We start from the raw sequence: 18,739 nt of genomic DNA, 5'->3' as shown, positions 1-18,739 counted from the left end.
CAGTGCTCTTTGGTGGACTCAAAAGGAAAGAAAACGACTTACATGCACGACCACGTACCTTCTTCGCCTCTCATTTCATTTTTAAAAGCATGATTCTTGGTTGATATTGCACTAAAATATGAGGTGTTGTATATCAAAATTCATTAAAATTTGTGCACTTTTTTCGTGAATTGAGTGTTTTGTTCTATTGCACTTTGTTTGCCATATCTGAGTGATGCCAAATTTGCCGCTATATGCCCCTTTGTTGTTTCTCAGCCAATGGGAGGCTGCTATGATGGAAATGACTGAGTTTTTAGTTAGTAATTTTTGTACTGTATTGATATGTTTTTCTGGCTGCAATTTGGCGATTTCATGAATGATGAAGGAAATAGATTTAGGTTCCATTGAAATTTATTAAACTGTTTTTGAATTGTTGGAGCTGCTCTTTGTAGTTTAAATGTGGATATAAATGCAACTGTTTGGCTCCCCTCTGCCTCTCGGATCTCGGGGCCAGAGCAGCGCCGCGTCTCCCATTGCTTGAAGGGACACCTGGGACAGTGCACATGCCAGCGAGACCGAGAGGTTGGCCCGAGTCATTCATTAAAAGTGTTAAGAACTGAGTGGGGATAGTACAATGTGAGTAGAAATGTTTACCTATTAATTATATATGATCTTGTAATATAATATAGCCTATTGTTTTCTGATTAAAATTGAATGAAATTAGATTGATTATTGATGTGCCACTGTTGTGTTACAGTGAAGCACGCACTTGACGTGATCTAGGCTACTATGAAGATGTAAATGAAGAATGATTGAGGATTTATTAAATACAACATTTCAAGAGAAGCGTCTGTTCCTTTCACCCAACACTCAAAAGCACTTTTACAGTTCAATTGTAATTCCATCTACGAGGACTTGTGAAGGACAGCCGACGCTGTGGCTTGTGATATTAACCCACCAAGGAGAGGACCAGCTCTGAGGTAAATGAAGACATTTTTTATTGACTGATAATATCCACAATGCCATCTTCACGACATTCTGTGTCTTCGAAACATTCTGTGAAGAGCAACATGACTGAGTTGCGAGTCAGGATGCTAGAAGCTCAGGCCGAATTAGAGAGGACTGAAATTGAAGCTAGATATGAACAAGAAGAAATTGATGCTAAGAAAAGATTGGAAGAAATTAGGCTTGAAGAAATAAGAAATAGAAAAAGAACCGAAGAAAAAGCTTTAGCTGCAAAGACTAAATTAGAAGAACTAAGTATTGAGTACAAAACAAGATCTGAAGTTGGAGGTTCTAGAGCGTCGGGTGGTTCTAGAAGGTCAAGCGCTTTCGCATCACCACCTAGACAGAAGATTGTTGAATGGAGGAATGAGGTCAATTCATGCATTGCAGATGGCACAATTAATCAATTTCCTGGGTATGAATTCATGAGTGTTCGTCCCAAAACGTCCATTCCTGCCCATCAGCCCGCACCTGAGACAGAAACTCAGTTTTATTCCACGCCGATAGACGCTCCACTCAACCCCAACTCAACTTTATTCGTGTCGGCGCCCATCGCCCGACGTCTCCACGTGCGATTCTATCCTCAAGGCTTTAGACTCAACATTGGCTAGTCAACAAGAGCTTAGCCGACGTGCTCTCCTACCACCTATTAACCTAGAAGTATTTGATGGAGACATGACCAAGTTCTCGATGTTCCGCAATGCCTTCTTATGGGTGGTGGAGAGTAACTCTGATGATCCTGCTAGAAGACTTACCCACCTCCATAACTCTTTGAGAGGACCACCCAAGAATCTGATAGAAATGTGTCTCCACATGCCTCCGTCAGAAGGATATGAGGAAGCGTGGAGGCTTCTTTGCCATAAATATGAAGACGATGATGACCTGACTGAGGCCTATCTAAAGAGGCTGTTTGCTTGGAAAGAGATTTCTCCTACAGACAGTCAAGGCCTAGAAGACTACGCGTCTTACCTGAGTAAGGTTAAGGCAGCCCTTGGATCTGACTACATCCGCCTAGAGCTCCATGAGACCATTCGGAAGATAATCGACAAGCTTCCTCATCCAGTAAAGATTAGGTGGATCACCAAGGGTGACGAGCACAAGTACAAACTTCCTGCTCTCATCAATTACCTGAGAAAACAGGCTCGCATAACAAAGCAGATGCAATATTTCGACTGCCGACCTAAGACGAACAATGAAAGGAGGAATAGACCTGTGACGAACAAGACCCTTCCGGTGCACTCCACCCAACCTTCTGGTGGAAAGCGTTGCCTGCACTGTGACAAGACTGGACATGACATAGAGAAGTGCTATGTGTCTGGCAGATTGAGCGTGAATGACCGATGGGACTCCGTCACCAGCAAGCGGATGTGCTTCAAGTGCCTTCAGACTATGAATCACACCTACGGCAATTGCAAGGAGGCCCCCCCAACTGCAGTAAGTGTGGTGTCGACTCCCATCACACGCTCCTGCACAAGGAGCATAAGCCTGCTTCAACTCAAAGAGCCAGTGCACCAACACGTGAAAAGAAGAACGTTAGTGGGGTGGCAACCAGACGGGTGCCAGCAAGACCGAGAGTGCCACCACGCCTAACCCCGGCAGAACCTGCCCTGCCCACGCGTACACGCCACCAGCTGCCCGGACGGTCGGACCATGCTGAAGATCGTGCCAGCGCTGATCAACGGCACGCATGCAACCTATGCCTTCATCGACAGTGGCTCAGCTCCGACGCTGGTCACGAAAGGGCTGGTTGAGAAGCTCGGTTTACAAGGCAGATCCTGTAATCAGAAGATGATCACGGAGGCAGGAACCTTCACGTGCAGAGAGGTCGTCTCACTTGACATTGGCAATATCGACGGATCAGAAAGTGATCACATAAGCGAAGCCTTCGTAACCGACAGGATAAACGTCTCGACGGACCACCTTATGCCGACTGAGTGGTTAGGTCAGTGGCCTCACCTCCGAGAAGTCGAGCTCCACACTCTGCCGGAAGAGGAGCAAGAAGTCGAAGTGATCATCGGACTGAACACGACCCTGAACAGGATCATATTGGATCAACGCCATGGTAAGATCAACGAGCCATCGGCGTACCTTACGAAGTTAGGTTGGGTTACTTTCGGGCCAACAGGAGGCAAGAACGACGTTCTCCCAGTCTACAGTATCCAACCTCAAGATGACGTGACAGAACTTCTTCAGAAGAACTTCTGCAGAGACTTTTGGGAGAAGGAGGCTCTCTCAAAGACCGAAGACTCGCTCGAAGACAAACGCTTACGTCGAGCTGATAACAGACTCTGTCAAACAAGAAGATGGACACTACGTTGCGAGCCTTCTGTATCGAGGCGGCGTTCATCTTCCGACAATCATGACATGGCACGGAAACGGCGCTCAAGCGTTGAAGCGCAAGCTGAGGCAGACGAAGCTTACCGCACTTCTTACACCGAGCAAGTACAGAAGTACATCATGAAAGGCTATGCTGAAAGGGTTCCAGGCGAGGCTCGACAACGATGTGATGGCAGGGTATGGTACATGCCTCACCATGCGGTGAAGCACCCAATGAAACCAAAGGTGAGGGTCGTCTTTGACCTCAAGGCAAGGTTTGGCGGCCATTCATTAAATGACCATCTACTACAGGGGCCCGACCTCACAAATAATCTCGTGGGAGTCCTACTGCGATTTCGGAATGGGCAGTTTGCAGTGACGGCGGACATCCAAGAGATGTTCCACCAAGTTAAAGTACCCATTGACGACCGAGACGTGCTACGATACCTTTGGTGGCCTGAAGGGGACACCTCCCGACGGATCGAAGAGTACAGAATGACTTCGCACGTATTCGGAGCCCGTTCCTCCCCAAGCGTTGTGAATTTTTGCCTAAGAAAGACAGCCGAAGACTATGGACATCTATACGACGACGAGACAACGACCATTTTGCTGAGGAACTTCTACGTCGACAACCTTCTAAAGTCGTTCCATGACGAAGCAAGATGTGTCACACTGATCAACGACCTCATCAACGTCTGCGAGATGGAGGCTTCGCCTGAACCAGTGGACGGCCAACAACAAGTGTGTCCTGGCAACTGTACCTGAAGGGGAAAGAGATGATTCTGTGGCTGTTCTAGACCTCAGTAAGGACAAGTTGCCCACGGAGCGCGCGTTAGGCATCCACTGGGACATGAATGATGACAATTTCACGTTCCGAGGTGACGTCCGGGACAAACCATACACGCGTAGAGGCGTGCTATCTGTCGTGGCGTCCCTCTACGATCCTCTGGGGCTAGTGTCACCCTTCACACTCTTGGGGAAGCAAATCCTTCAAGAGATGTGCCGACGCAAGCTTTCATGGGATGAGAAAATGAGCGACACCGAAGTGTTGCAATGGGAAGCTTGGCTGCAGCAGTTCACCTTCCTTCCAGAGTTCAAGCTGAGAAGAAGCTTGATTCCACCAGCATTTGGAGAAGGAGCGTCGTTCCAGCTTCACCACTTCTCTGATGCAAGTCAGACAGGCTACGGAGTCGCCTCATACCTGCGAGTGGTTTCGACAGATGGAGAAGTTCACTGCACACTGCTCATGGGAAGAGCTCGAGTAGCGCCGTTGAAGAGATTGAGCATACCCGAGCTGAGTTTGGCGGCTTCCGTGGCGGCTCAGCAAGACTCTAAGATGAAGACTGAACTAGACATTGACGTCGAAGACTCATTTTTCTGGACAGACAGCACGGACGGTACTGAAGTACCTCTTCAACGAGTGCCAGGTACCAGACATTCGTCAGCAACGAGTGAATCTCATACGAGCTGACAGATGTATCTTGCTGGCGATACGTCGAGACAGAACGAAATCCGGCGGACCTGGCGTCCAGAGGCGCTAAGATGGAGCAGCTAGTCAAATCAAGCCTCTGGTCCTCAGGCCCTGACTTCTTGAAGAAAGATGAACAGCACTGGCCGACTCTCCCGCTGGCGTCAGGCGTGCGGACCTGAAAGACGACCCAGAAGTGAAGAGACTTACCTGTGATGGAGATCGCAACAACGGAACAAACGTTCATCGACATGATCGTCTCGCGCTTCTCGTCATGGATGAAGTTTCTTCGTGTCATCGGTTACGCACTCAAGTTCTGCCGCCTGAAGACTAGACCCGAGGAGACCAAGACTAAGCTCATTGTGAGAGATCTACGGAGTGCCGAGCTTGCTGTATGGAAGTCAGTTCAAGCCGCCAGTTTTGAGAAAGAGTTCAAGTCTCTGAACAAGACAGGGAGGGTGATTAAGTCTAGCAAGCTGGCTCGTCTTCGTCCTTTTCTGGGAGACGGCTTGATTCGGGTCGGAGGACGCTTGACATCATCCACGATCTCATCTGAGAAGAAGCATCCGATTGTTCTTCCGACCAGGTCTCCAGTAGTCAAGCTGCTGGTGCGCTGGACCCACGAAGTACATGGCCATTGTGGACAAACACACCTCATGGCGTTGCTGAGAAAGAAGTTCTGGATCATCCGCGGAAATGCGGTCGTGAGATCCGTTATCTGTAATTGCGTCACCTGCAAGAAGCTGAGCTGCAGGCCTGTGACGCAGATCATGTCTGATCTGCCAGATGATCGGATCACTCCAGGTGACCCGCCCTTCTCCTACACCGAGCTGACTGCCCGGTCCCTTCCTGACGAAGCAGGGAAGGTCGAAGGTGGCGCTGGGAGCCATTTTCACCTGTCTGACATCACGAGCGGTCCACATAGAGCTCCTCGACACCATGGACCAAGACTCCTTCATAAACGCCGTTCGTCGGTTTGTGGCCAGAAGAGGCCCGGTGAAGCTTAATCTGGTCCGACAACGGGACCAACATTGTGGCCGCCGAAAGAACTTCGTGAAGCTCTACGAAAGTTTGACACTGACAAGATCACTGATGTTCTTCAGGCGAAGGGTATCGACTGGAGTTTCAACCCTCCCACGCTTCACGCCGGAGGGCGTGGGAGAGGTTGATCGGTCCATCCGGCGTGCCTTGAATGCCGCCTGCATTGGACAAGTCACGACAGATGACGTGCTGTCCACGCTCTTCTGTGAAGCAGAAGCGCTGATCAACAGTCGTCCGCTGACCAAGGTCACTGGCGACCCCGACTCACCAGCTGCTTTGGCGCCCAACATGTTGTTGACGCTGAAGGGATCACCTGAACCCTTCACGAAGACCGACCGAAGGACATGTACACAAAGCGTAGGTGGCGACAAGCGCAGCTCCTCTCAGACCAGTTCTGGAAGCGCTGGACCAGAGAGTACCTGCCACTCCTTCAGGACCGCTAAAAAGTGGACCCACGACACGGCGTGAGGTTCAGGTCAACGATATCGTCCTGTGCCTGGATGAAAGGTTACCTCGAGGCACTTGGCCTCTGGGCAGAGTCCTGCGGCGTCATCCTGGGCTCTGACGGCCACGTGAGGCGTGCAGAGGTCAAGGCTCAAAACGGAGTCTACCTGAGACCAGTGCAGAAGCTATGTCTCCTCTTGGAAAATGAGGAATAGTGATTGTGTAATAGTGATGAGTGCACGCCATGCGCTGCTCGATAGTGATGTGCGCGTTTATTGAAGTATTTAGTGCGGAGACTAAATAGGGGTGGTGTAAAACGCCTAGAGCCAACTGATATTAAAAGAATTGATTGAGTATACGCAGTGATAACAGTGCTCTTTGGTGGACTCAAAGGAAAGAAAACGACTTACATGCACGACCACGCACCTTCTTCGCCTCTCATTTCATTTTTAAAAGCATGATTCTTGGTTGATATTGCACTAAAATATGAGGTGTTGTATATCAAAATTCATTAAAATTTGTGCACTTTTTCGTGAATTGAGTGTTTTTGTTCTATTGCACTTTGTTTGCCATATCTGAGTGATGCCAAATTTGCCGCTATATGCCCTTTGTTGTTTCTCAGCCAATGGGAGGCTGCTATGATGGAAATGACTGAGTTTTTAGTTAGTAATTTTTTGTACTGTATTGATATGTTTTTTCTGGCTGCAATTTGGCGATTTCATGAATGATGAAGGAAATAGATTTAGGTTCCATTGAAATTTATTAAACTGTTTTTGAATTGTTTGAGCTGCTCTTTGTAGTTTAAATGTGGATATAAATGCAACTGTTTGGCTCCCCTCTGCCTCTCGGATCTCGGGGCCAGAGCGGCGCCGCGTCTCCCATTGCTTGAAGGGACACCTGGGACAGTGCACATGCCAGCGAGACCGAGAGGTTGGCCCGAGTCATTCATTAAAAAGTGTTAAGAACTGAGTGGGGATAGTACAATGTGAGTAGAAATGTTTACCTATTAATTATATATGATCTTGTAATATAATATAGCCTATTGTTTTTCTGATTAAAATTGAATGAAATTAGATTGATTATTGATGTGCCACTGTTGTGTTACAGTGAACGACGCACTTGACGTGATCTAGGCTACTATGAAGATGTAAATGAAGAATGATTGAGGATTTATTAAATACAACATTTCAAGAGAAGCGTCTGTTCCTTTCACCCAACACTCAAAAGCACTTTTTACACTGGGCTCCAACTGTTCCGGAGTGTCAAGAAGCCACGTCCATAGTCACCAATTTCCTAGAGTCATTGGGTTTTCAGCTGAACAGGGAGAAGTCCCGCCTGACTCCGGAGTCTCGGTTTCAGTGGCTGGGTCTTCAGTGGGACCTGTCCTCCCACACGTTATCTCTCCCTCCTTCCAAGAGGAAAGAGATAGCATCTCTCACCAAGAGGTTTCTCAAAAATCAGTCAGCATCCCGTCGGTCCCAGGAAAGGGTCCTCGGGTCTCTCCAATTTGCCTCAGTGACAGACCTGCTCTTGAAAGCCAAATTAAAAGACATAAACAGAGTGTGGCGGAGTCGAGCAAACACCAAGCTCAGGGACAAGGTCTCCTCTATCCCTCGGATCTTAAAGACAAGACTGCGGCCTTGGACCACAGTCAAGGGCCTGTCCAAAACAGTTCCACTTCAGTTTCCCCCTCCGGCACTAGTTATCCACAGACGCTTCTCTAAGCGGCTGGGGGGGATATTCACCAAAACAGAAAGTACAGGGAACGTGGTCCACAATGTTTCAGCAGTTCCATATAAACACCCTGGAAGCCATGGCAGTCTTTCTAACGCTGAAGAAAATCCGCCCTCCCAATCGGATTCATATCAGGTTGGTGTTAGACAGCGCAGTGGTAGTTCATTGCATCAACAGGGGCGGCTCCAAATCAGGTCGAGTAAACCAAGTGATGGTAGCTATCTTCTCCCTGGCAAACAAGCACGGTTGGCACCTGTCAGCCACCCACCTAGCAGGTGTCCGGAACGTGGTGGCGGATTCCCTGTCCAGGACTACCCCGTTGGAGACGGAGTGGTCCCTGGATGCGGAATCTTTCCAATGGATTTGCCGCCGGGTTCCGGGACTCCAAGTGGATCTGTTCGCAACGGAGAGCAACTTCAAGCTCCCCTGTTACGTAGCCCCCAACCTGGACCCTCAGGCGTTCGCCACAGACGCAATGACAGTAGATTGGAACAATTGGGAGAGAATTTATCTGTTCCCTCCAATAAATTTGCTGCTGAAAGTTTTACACAAACTAAGGACATTCAAAGGTCAACCAGCTCTGGTAGCCCCCTATTGGCCGCAGAGCAATGGTTCCCTCTCCTTCAGGAACTGGGCTTGGAGTCTTGGATTCCCAAGCCCATTCTGACCCAGACAGTACAAACCAAGACTGTGTCAGCTTCCTCAAGGATTCAAGATGCCCTAGCTTTATGGACTTTATAAAGTTCGCAGCTCAAAAAGGAGCAAACATTGACCCTGTCAACACTCTGTTTTAGAATCAGATAAAAGAGATTCTACTATTAGACAATATGACTCAGCAGTCAAAAAGTTAGCCTCCTTCCTGAAAGCATCTGAAGCCAAAATTATGACGACTAATTTAGGAGTTTCCTTCTTTAGGTCACTGTTTGAGAAAGGCCTGGCTCCGCCACTATTACCACAGTCAAGTCGGCATTGAAGAAAGTATTTCTTTACGGCTTTAAAATCGACCTTACAGATTCTTATTTTCATCCATCCCCAGAGCATGCGCTCGTCTGAGACCAGTATCACGTCCACATTCGGTTACTTGGTTTCTCAATGACGTCCTTAAGTTAGCGTCAGAGTTGGATAACTTCCATTGCTCTTATCAGGATCTGTTAAGGAAAACCTTATTTTTACTTAGTTTGGCTTCAGGTGCTAGAATTTCAGAGCTGTCAGCTCTCACTAGAGGTGATAATTTTGTTAACTTCCTCCCATCCGGAGAAGTCCTCCTCTCCCCTGACCCTAGATTTTTAGCTAAGAACGAAGACCCACAGGACAGGTGGTCTCCTTGGAAGGTGGTGCCCCTTCCTCAAGATCAATCTTTATGTCCAGTCCATACACTTAAATCTTACCTCTCAAGAACTCCACAGAGTAAGTCGGGTCCTCTTTTTATCAGGGAGAAAGGTGGTACTCTTTCTCTTAATGGTATAAGACAACAAATTCTGTATTTCATTAAACAAGCCAACCCAGACTCAGTTCCTAAAGTTCATGATATTCGAGCAGTGGCTACTTCTATTAATTATTTTCATAATATGGACTTTTCAGAGTTATCAAAATATACGGGGTTGGAAATCACCTCTAGTGTTTAAACGCCACTATTTAAAATCACTCGAAGCCCTGAAATATTCTACTATAGCAGTGGGAAGTGTCATCTCCCCACCTTAAATAATTATATCCTTTCCTTTTCCCCCCCGCCCGCCTACCTCATTTGCTTCTCTGCTTATTCTCCTGGTCGTTTATGCCTCACTGCCTAGCTCTTCATATTGATATATTTGTATTTGATGATGGAAAACTGTAATCTGATTAGCCATAATTGTTTTCGTTTTATGGGTACTGGACAGTTTTTGTTTGGCTCCACGCACTCGGATAATTGTGTGTGTTATTTTCATTAGTCTTGTCTCTTACATGTTTAAGCCTAAGTTTACATATATAGTTTTAAGGTTGTATTTCTTGTTCTGTGCACATTTCATGTTTCACTACTTTTAAGTAATTTTAAGATTTTTGAGGTTTTCCCCATCAGACCGGGGACCTCCAGTGTTTTGTAGTGTCAAGTTTATTGGTGTGCCTTAAAATTAAGTTGCCTTACTTTTAAGTATTCTTGCTTCATGGAAGAGATTCCTTAATTAAAGTTATTTTCGTTACAATTTTGCCTTTTCTTCAGGTTACCTTTTTTTTCCAGTAGTAGCAGTCTTGGCATGATTCTCTATCACTATTTCACCGGCTGACACGGGACTGAACTCAGAAAAGGGATTTTGACAGAGGAAAATCTATTTCTGAGGAAGGTCCCGTGTCACCCAGTGACCCTCCCTGTCTAGTCTAGTACTCCCTCCCCTTCTTGCACATGCCAAGTCTGGGGTTAGTGCTAGCATGGAATGAAGTAGGTGGCGCTGGTGTCGCCGTCCTGGCGGGGTTGAGGGTGGGAGCTGTAACGGCTCACCGCTCTTTTTACGGGGTTTTGATAAGGAGAGATCTTTCGAGTATATTTCCGTGGTAGTGGTATTTCACTCACCCTTCATTATACCGGCGTCTTCTAAAGACGATCGACTGGGGGTAGTAACCCCAGCTTTCCTGAAAGCTCTTTTTCTCTGGTATATCTAGCATTGTTATACCTAGAAATTCGTGCTGTAATGGAATTTCACCGGGTGACACGGGACCTTCCTCAGAAATAGATTTTTCCTCTGTCAAAATCCCTTTTTTATCTTTAATTTCCACTCCATCACGACTTTCCTCTGCTACTTCTGTAGCAGTATTATCATCTTGTGCTATTTGCATTAACATTTCAAATGAGTGATAAAATGTTACCTATAAACTTTGAACCTGTTTCTTGATTCTTTACCATTTTAGTTTTTTCTGTAAAGCATTAAATTCTTCTTGAGACTTATTTTGCTGCATTTTGTTACTTCTATCTGTATGTATTTTTGTTTCATTATTAATTCTTGTTATCGAGGCATATGTAAGTTTCTTAGCAGGATCTTGAATTCCTCTCACTTTCAATTATAATTTAGCCTCTCTAATAGACATCCCTGTTCTTTCTTGTAGCATTCTCAAGTCTGAATTGTATATGTAATACATGCATTCTTTGGATCTTGCATGATGATTCTGCCCACAGTTTATACATTTTGGTTCGCTGCAATTCCATTGGATGTTCTTCAGATCCACAATACACACATACAGGTTTGTTTCGACAATGTTTTTTTGCATGCCCTTATTTACTACAGTTCTTACACTGTAGTAGCTTTATGACATATTGCCTTATTTCTCTGTTTTGGCCTAAAATTATTTTTTGGAGAAGATCTCAACCCTCAAATTTTATTTCTGTGATTTTTAACATTTGCTTATTTCTTTGCTTACTTGGTATATTATATACCTCACAATCTTGGACTCTTTTTTTTAAGAGAGTCCAAGAGAATATTCTTTTTGATTGGTTTGTCACTGTTCCCAGGACGCATAATGGTATACTGAATGCTATTCATAGTGTCATGTTTTTTAATTTTTACATGTGTATTATCTATTGCTGTTATAGACATATAGTCCTCAGACTGACTGTTGTAGCTTCTATAAGCCATGTATTTTCTCTTATCTGTCTAAACGTCATTTCTGCCGTTGACTGTCTGTTTAATAGGTAGTTTTCTAACTTTAGGGCTGAAGTTTTCGATTCTGTTTCTAAGGTTAGAAACCTTGACCAACTTCCACTCCCAAAGAGCGAGTCGAAGTGAGTCGCAGGTTGGATCAAGAAGATATTTACTTCTTTTGGATTTGTTTTGTACTGGAGCATAAGGTTCCAGTGTAAAAACATTAGGATTTTGTTTTGATTTTTCTAAAGAAAGGTTGTTGAAGGAGGTTCCCGAGGATGTCAACTGTGCCGAGTTGCTACCATCAAAGGGCCCAGGGATACTTGAATCTTTAAAACTACTAGGCATAAAGATTTGAGGCAAAAAAAAAAAAAATAAACCTGAAAACTTTAAAAACATATCATTAGCCTTTCATGAAGTTTATTCTTCCACCAATGGCACAAGTGACAGCCGACTCCCAAATGTCCACATCCCTACCCTACCCCACAAGGGATAGCACAACATGATTAAAATGACCCAAGTGTAAGCCAAACCCACTTGCTAGGACCAAAGGTATTATGAGAATACTATCATCCCCACTCTAATCATGTTATGGGCAAACTGGATAGAATGCCGAGAATCCTATCTCCAGAACCAGACCTCCCTGGAATCCATGGTCCAGCCCTAAAGAATAGTTCTGCCTTTGAGCTATCAATCTGATAACTCTCAGGTTCGAACATGATCGGGCAGTTGATGGTCCTACCACAGTTCCCATTATTTAGCTTAGGATATATACCCAATCCCAGCTATGATGTCTTTTCCTATTTAACAGGTCCAATAAATTTTAGCAAAAGTGGAAAATTCCACAAAAATTAATCCAAAGAAATATATAATCATATATGAGACTCTTGGACTCGAACCCGGGAACAGATTCCTGGGGTTCAAGAGCTCCCCCTCACCATGTCAAGGTGGTCCCACATTTGTGGGGGGGGGGGTTGTAGGTATACCTCCTGATGTTGAATTTTGGATTTGCTGTGTTGCAGCAGATACTTTGGTTAGGTAATTGCCAAACATCTCTGCCACTTCTTTAGGATCACACATATATCCATTCTCTACCTTTAGCATAGGCAATGGGTCTGGAATAAATTTCCCAGGCAATTTCCTGATCTTATTCCAGATTTGACTAAATGGAGTTTTTGCTGAAACCTCTGAGATACACCTTGTCCATGATAATCTCTTAGCCTTTTTTTATTGTTGTTTTCTGCTTTGCACAAGCTCAGGCATATACTATTTCCTTTGCCTGACAGGGTGATCTTAAATATGTTCTAGTGACCTCCTAGCAACTGCACATTTCTGGTTTTACCAAGGAACAACTGAATGCCATGAAAAACCTGAAGTTCTAAGTATACATTTCTTTGAACTATTCAGTGCCACTTCAGTGAAGTGCTTAACCCTTAAACGCCGACTGGATGTATCGTAAGTCGATTAAAATTGCCTGTCGGGTGACAAGTGGACGTACCGTACGTCGACTACAAAAAATTTCAACCTTCGGTCAACTTTGACTTGACCGAAATGGTCGAAAAACGCAATTGTAAGCTAAAACTCTTAAATTCTATTAATATTCAATCATTTACCTTCATTTTGCAACAAATTGGAAGTCTCAAGCACAATATCTCGATTTATGGTGAATTTTTGAAAAAACTTTTTCCTTACGTAAGTGCGGTAACTCGGCCGAAAATTTCAGAAATTCTTTTCGTCATTTTGTTGTAATTTTTGCACCATTTTATATTAGCCGTTACATAAAGTTTTATATATGGAAATGTGCGCAATTTCATGTAAAATACAACAAAAAACAACCCACGGTTGTAGCTTTTATCAGTTTTGAAATATTTTCATATAAATGACGATAATTGCCAAAATTTCAACCTTCGGTCAAATTTGACTTGACCGAAATGGTCGAAACATGCAATTGTAAGCTAAAACTCTTACATTCTAGTAATATTAAATGAATTACCTTCATTTTGCAACAAATTGGAAGTCTAGCACAATATTTCGATTTATGGTGAATTTTTGAAAAACACTTTTTCCTTACGTCCGCGCACAGTAACTCGGCCGAACATCTCGGAAATTCTTTTGTCACTTTGTCGTAATGTTTGCACCGTTTTATATTAGTCGTTACATAAAGTTTTATATATGAAAATGTGCGCAATTTCATGTAGAATACAACGAAACATAACTCATGGTTGTTGCTTTTATCAGTTTTGAAATATTTTCATATAAATCACGATAAGTGCCAAAATTTCAACCTTCAGTCAACTTTGACGCGACCGAAATGGTCGAAAAACGCAATTGTAAGATAAAACTCTTACATTCTAGTAATATTCAATCATTTACCTTCATTTTGCAACAAATTGGAAGTCTCTGGCACAATATTTCGATTTATGATGAATTTTTGAAAAAAAAACTTTTTCCTTATGTCCACGTGTGGTAACTCGGCCGAACATCTCAGAAATTCTTTCGTCACTTTGTCGTAATGTTTGCACCGTTTAATATTAGTCGTTACATAAAGTTTTATATATGAAAATGTGTGCAATTTCATGTAGAATACAACAAAAAATAACTCATGGTTGTAGCTTTTATCAGTTTTGAAATATTTTCATATAAATCATGATAAGTGCCAAAATTTCAACCTTCGGTCAACTTTGACTCGACCGAAATGGTTGAAAAACGCAATTGTAAGCTAAAACTCTTACATTCTAGTAATATTCAATCAATTACCTTCATTTTGCAACAAATTGGAAGTCTCTAGCACAATATTTCGATTTATGGTGAATTTTTAAAAAAAACTTTTTCCTTACGTCCGCATGTGGTAACTCTGCCGAACATCTCAGAAATTCTTTCGTCACTTTGTCGTAATGCTTGCACCGTTTTATATTAGTCGTTACATAAAGTTTTATATACGAAAATGTGCGCAGTTTCATGTATAATACAACAAAAAACTCATGGCTGTAGCTTTTATCAATTTTGAAATATTTTCATATAAATCACGATAAACAGAAAAAAATTTGACCTTTGGTCAACGTTAACTTGACCGAAATGGTCGAAAACTACAATTGTAAGCTAAAACACTTACAGTCTAGTAATATTCAATCAATTACCTTCATTTTGCAACAAACGGGAAGTCTCTAGCACAATATTTCGATTTATGGTGAATTTTTGAAAAAACTTTTTTCACGTCCCATACGTTATTTAATTCATGCATCATTTTGTGATAATATTTTCTCTGTGTTGCTTTGATCATTTTACAATTTGTTATATACCAAAATCATCGCAATTTATTGTACAATACAAAGAAAAAATAAATAACTCATTAGCTTTAACCGTTTTGCTCACAGCGCGATTTGTATACAATTATATAAGAAATTTTTTTTTGTGCTGTCATATATTTCAATATTTATAAATGATAATGATATTTTTTTCATTCCTGATGGTTGCATACTAAACTTCAGGCAGTGACAAAAACAGAGCCAAAAATGAACTCTTAATCTTAAAAACTAAGCGTGCTGTGATTTTTTGAAAAAACTTTTTTTCCACTTCGGCGCTAACTCCCGAATGCCGCCAGCATACTTTTGTAAATAGAGGCTCGGCGTTTAAGGGTTAAGCTTGAATTGGAGAAAGCAAGTCCTTGGAATTCTTCACAATGTGTGTTAATCTTGCATATGAACTACAGTCTGCTTCATCTATTTACCATTTTGGGAGGCATGGGGACAGTTTGTTATGAATATATTGCAGGTGTATGGGCCAATGGTCACTGCATTATAGGTGCTTACTGACCACCAGTATTCTAGTGCAAGAGCCGATGAACATATAGCCAAGTCTATGGCAGAAGAGGAATTATGGTATACACTACATCATACCCTGTTGGTGATCCGTTGTTCAATAAAACTATATCATTACTTGCAAATAACTACCCAATAATACTACCTGATCTATCACATACATTACCCCGAAAGAGTATGTTTTGCATTAAATCACCCATTAATATGAATGGGGATGGCAGTTGGTCAATTAGGCACTGAAAGTCAAAGATATTTAATTGCCTGTTGCTGCCAGACATATCATAGTGGTTACCTTTCCAACCTAGGCTGCATATACAGAGAACACAGAGTGATCTTATTAAAATTAATTTGTACAACAAAAGCCTGAAGTAATGTCTCAAGTTGGATGCTGCTACATTTTACTGAGTTATGGATAATAAAACCTGTGCCTCCTTGAAATCTATCTCCTGGTTGTGGGGAGTTATGTAAAAATTATAATTTAACCCTTAATGGATGGGCATGATCATATGAGGATCTATAACTCATATGAGTACAGTAAACCCCGTATTTTCCGGGATCGTACCACAACCCCCTCGCGAATAGCTAAAATCCCCGAATACTTAGAACCCTCTAAAAACACTTAGAACTGCCTATTTTTATAGTTTAAAAAAAAAAAACCCTCTCAAAATGCTTATACCCAAGTATTTTAATAGTTTTATCACAAAAAGTGCATTTAGTCATGAAAATGATATGTCAATACAGTAATTAGTGAATATTTCTCAGTGAAAAATACTGCAAATCGGCGAATTTTCCGCAAATAATGGGTAGATACGTTCCACAGAGAAATCCGCGAATACATGAGTCCACGAATAAATACGGGGGGTTTACTGTATTATTAATATGCATCATACGATTTAGATGAACTTAGTGGGAAAGGCGTTCATATCACTTCAATGGTCCATAAATGACTTATGGCAACTGTTCTAGCTAACAACACAGGACAGAGGGGATCAATGTGCCTTGAGACTTGATGGTGGAATGAATTGCTCCTCTCTATTTCATGACGTCTTTTCATTTATTTGCTCATGAATATACCCCAGGAATCATGTTCATTTTAGTTCTTATCTTTTACGATAGTATGTCAGCTATAACTGTAATTTTACAAAGAAAAGTGCGAAGAAATATTAGAAAAACATGTATACCTCACAAAAAGGAACTGCATCTTCCCATCTCAGTAAATCTCGTAAATATTTTACAATAAATATATACTCAGAATTTGTTACTGATTTTAGTTCTTATCTGTTATGATACTGTGTGAGCTGTAATTATAATTTTACAAAATAAAATAAAATAAATTATTAGAACTAACATGTGTAACTCTGTAAAATTAGCATATTTTTATGAAAGTCTTGGAAAAGAGGCCCTGCACAGGGTTGTAAATATTCAATTTCAACTTCCTGTGGAAGGTACAGAAAATTTTTGGGATTTTTGTTTTCTTACACCATGTGCATATCTTCCTCTTTCCATTGAAGTTTTTTCTTAAAATGGCCAACCGTAAAGTCTGCCTGGTCTAGGGGCATGCTTAATATATATTTAACCTGTCCCTTAAGGGTTAAACCATGGTTATATAATTTTTCCCCAAGTTTTGTTTTTTGGAGAATATTTATATATATATTTACCACCTTTTGAGGAGCATGCTCTTGCCTTGCTAGGCTGAGCACCTGACCCGGAGGGATGGGCCTATACCACAAGAGGATGGGGCAACTGCTACAAGGGAAGAAAACAAGTATACCTTAGTTTAGCCAGACCACTGAGCTGATTAACAGCTCTCCTAGGGTTGGCCCGAAGGATTAGATTTATTTTATGTGGCTAAGAACAAATTGGTTACCTAGCAACAGGACCTACAGCTTATTGTGGAATCGAACCACATTACAGCGAGAAATTAATTTCTATCACCAGAAATAAATTCCTACAGTGACTGTATCCTTATGTATTAAGGAGTAAGGGATTTAGAGTTCTGGCATAGCTCTTAGCTTTTCCCATTTGTCTTTTTGTCTTTACTGCTGCTTGCTTAAGTTCAAATTCTTCACATTTTTTAGAATTAGATTTGTGATCTAAGTGACAGTTAACACACTTCGGAGCAGCAGAACTTAAATAATGTTTGGGGGCTAAGCAATGATTACAAACTTTAGAATTTTGACGCTCTTGATGAGTGGCCAAAATTGAAGCAGTTAAAACACTGCATAAGCTTTGGGTAGAAAGGTCTTACTTTCACTTTTAATTTCAAATGTAAAATGGGATGTGTCATGGATATCAGGCCTTACACTTGCTATGAAACTGAAATATTCTTAAAACATTGAGGAGTGAAAGTGAACTTTTAAGGGCTCAGAGTCCGAGTCCATCATCTTCCCTCCTTAATATCTCCCCAGAGAGAACACCTGGGGTAATTTACTGGGTTCCACCTCTTCCAAATTCTTGTATTCTCTCTGCTCTCAGACCTTCTTTTGTTCCAAAAATCGTACGAGGCATGGTATAGCCTCAGGACATCCTGTCGGCGAGAAAGAAATTGTTGTCTGAGAGAAAACAAGTCAGTACCAAGTAGATGCAGTCGAAGGAAGACCTCTTCCCAACCTCTAACATGCTTCCCATGGGTGGCCAATCCTCTCTCCCCGACAGCCAAAAGTTAAGTAACCATTGATGTAGCCTGCCCAAATCTGCTGAAGGAAGGAAGAGCCCACTTGTGACTTGCTAATACATAGACAAATTGCACAAGGTATATCTAGAATTGAGAATCTGCCCTTAAGCTTTAAGTTTTATCTTGAACTTTTCAGCTGTCACTATCCTGTCCTTTGTTATCTACTGGTGCAGTGTAAAGTTACGTCAAGTGTCCCTTTGAACTCAGTGAATTATTGAAATAATTATCCCCTTGACAATGATATACATAAGTGAATTAATAACCTCCTCAAATCTTGCTCTTGTTATTTATGTAATATGATAGGTCTATTGAGGTAATTTACACTCATCAGACCTCTCTCTGCCTTCCAGGAGTCAATGTTAAGTGTATATAATTAGTGCAAGTTCTTTCCTGACAAAAGTTGCATGAATTCCACATTGATGAACCCACTGGCCATCAAGAATAACTTAATTATCTAGGGACAAATTTCCGCACTGCAAAGTATTTTCCTCAGTGCACTGATACTATTAAATCGAGAGATGTCATGTAGCCCTTGCTGTTAAATTTATTCTGTACATTGTACATAAATTAACATTTACTTACTCTGGCAACCTTAAAACTCCTTTTCCCTTGGTTTCAGCTTTGTGGCCCCATTAGCAAATGCTAGAAACAG

The 18,739-nt window shown here is 42.3% G+C and overlaps 2 protein-coding genes and 1 long non-coding RNA gene across 3 annotated transcripts in view; 2 read left to right on the top strand and 1 right to left on the bottom strand.

The window, feature by feature from the left end:
* Positions 1 to 18,739, top strand: part of LOC136830919 (uncharacterized) — a 456,633-nt gene that overhangs the window by 132,619 nt on the left and 305,275 nt on the right. The window contains 2 exon segments of the mRNA XM_067090890.1: positions 1,046 to 1,265; positions 1,492 to 2,418. Coding sequence (XP_066946991.1) covers positions 1,046 to 1,265; positions 1,492 to 2,418 — 1,147 coding nt within the window.
* Positions 1 to 18,739, bottom strand: part of LOC136830827 (helicase POLQ-like) — a 68,070-nt gene that overhangs the window by 20,197 nt on the left and 29,134 nt on the right. The window lies entirely within an intron of this gene.
* LOC136830829 (uncharacterized) lies at positions 6,970 to 7,449 on the top strand. Its single transcript, XR_010850758.1, has 2 exons — positions 6,970 to 7,238; positions 7,361 to 7,449. It is a non-coding gene; the product is annotated as an uncharacterized lncRNA (long non-coding RNA).

Source organism: Macrobrachium rosenbergii, chromosome 47, assembly GCF_040412425.1.
Source record: "Macrobrachium rosenbergii isolate ZJJX-2024 chromosome 47, ASM4041242v1, whole genome shotgun sequence".
Classification (NCBI taxonomy): domain Eukaryota; kingdom Metazoa; phylum Arthropoda; class Malacostraca; order Decapoda; family Palaemonidae; genus Macrobrachium; species Macrobrachium rosenbergii.
The sequence above is the reverse complement of the archived record's forward strand: the minus strand, read 5'-3'. Positions and strand labels throughout refer to the sequence as shown.